General features: G+C 52.8%; 1 protein-coding gene across 1 annotated transcript; it reads left to right on the top strand.

Annotated features, from left to right (window-relative positions):
- Positions 1-461: 461 nt before the first annotated feature.
- Positions 462-1,046, top strand: LOC124653698 (transcription factor IBH1-like 1). The gene has a single exon (XM_047192769.1). It carries the CDS (start codon positions 462-464, stop codon positions 1,044-1,046), a length of 585 nt encoding a protein of 194 aa, XP_047048725.1.

Below are 1,046 nucleotides of genomic sequence, written 5' to 3'. Positions count from 1 at the left end.
CCTTTCATACCCTCATATATGTTTTACTACTTTGTAAACTGCCTCGTATATGTTTTGCTGCCTATATCTTTCTTTATGTGACTTACTATATTACATATTTTACACAAAATAGATTTTACTTTTATGATGCCCCTGCCATAAAAAAATGTACACCCTAAATATGAGGCTACGTTTCTCTAAAACAGAAATGGTCAATTGGATGGTGGAAGTAAAACAATGTTCCCTGCACACACAGCAACTAACTGAAGCTCACATGGAAACCCAAAGGCACATGCAGCTTTCTTTGTGCAAACACATATCTAGCTCCTTTATATGTAGATAAACCCCTCTACTTGCTTTCTTACAACAGCTCAAACCCGTCGGTCCTCCTCTTCTTCCATCTCCTAGGAAGAACCAAACAAGCCAAGCAAACTAGCAGCCACTGCATTGCTCACGAGATCCTCCTCACAAACGGAAAAACAATGCATGCCTCAAGAAAGTTCAAGAGAGCATTCATGGAGCGGCTCCTGCAGAGCCTGCAGGTGGCCGGCCTCACCTCCAAGTCCATGGGTCTCCGGGAGCGCCGGGATGCCGTGAGGCTCTCCTCCGATGTGGCCATGGCATTGGCCAGGGGCAGCACGGCGCCGTGGGCGAGCGCGCTCGTCACGCGGCACGCGGCAGAGCGGCGCCACGAGGCGCTCATGCGCCGCATCCTCAGCACCGTTGGTTACGAGTCTAGCCTGAGGGCGGCGGCAACGGCGAGCTGCCGGAAGGAGATCAGGAGCAGGAAGATCGTGAGGAGGTCGCACGGTGTGTGCAGCTCCAGAAGGAAGAGGAGGAGCTCGCTGGTGGCGGCGAGCGGCAGCAATGGTGCTACGGTGGCTAGGAGGATGGTGAAGCGGAGGTTGCAGCTTCTCAGGAAGCTTGTGCCCGGAGGGGAGGAACTCCATGGCCTCTCATTGCTCAGTGAGGCCCTGGATTATGTGATGTGCTTGAAGACACAGGTGGAGCTCATGCAACGCCTCTGCAAAGGATCGATCCCAGCTGCCTCGAGCATCAGGGTATGA

This window comes from Lolium rigidum, chromosome 1 (genome assembly GCF_022539505.1).
Source record: "Lolium rigidum isolate FL_2022 chromosome 1, APGP_CSIRO_Lrig_0.1, whole genome shotgun sequence".
Classification (NCBI taxonomy): Eukaryota; Viridiplantae; Streptophyta; class Magnoliopsida; order Poales; family Poaceae; genus Lolium; species Lolium rigidum.
Note: the sequence above shows the minus strand (reverse complement) of the source record. Positions and strands in the feature narration are given on the sequence as shown.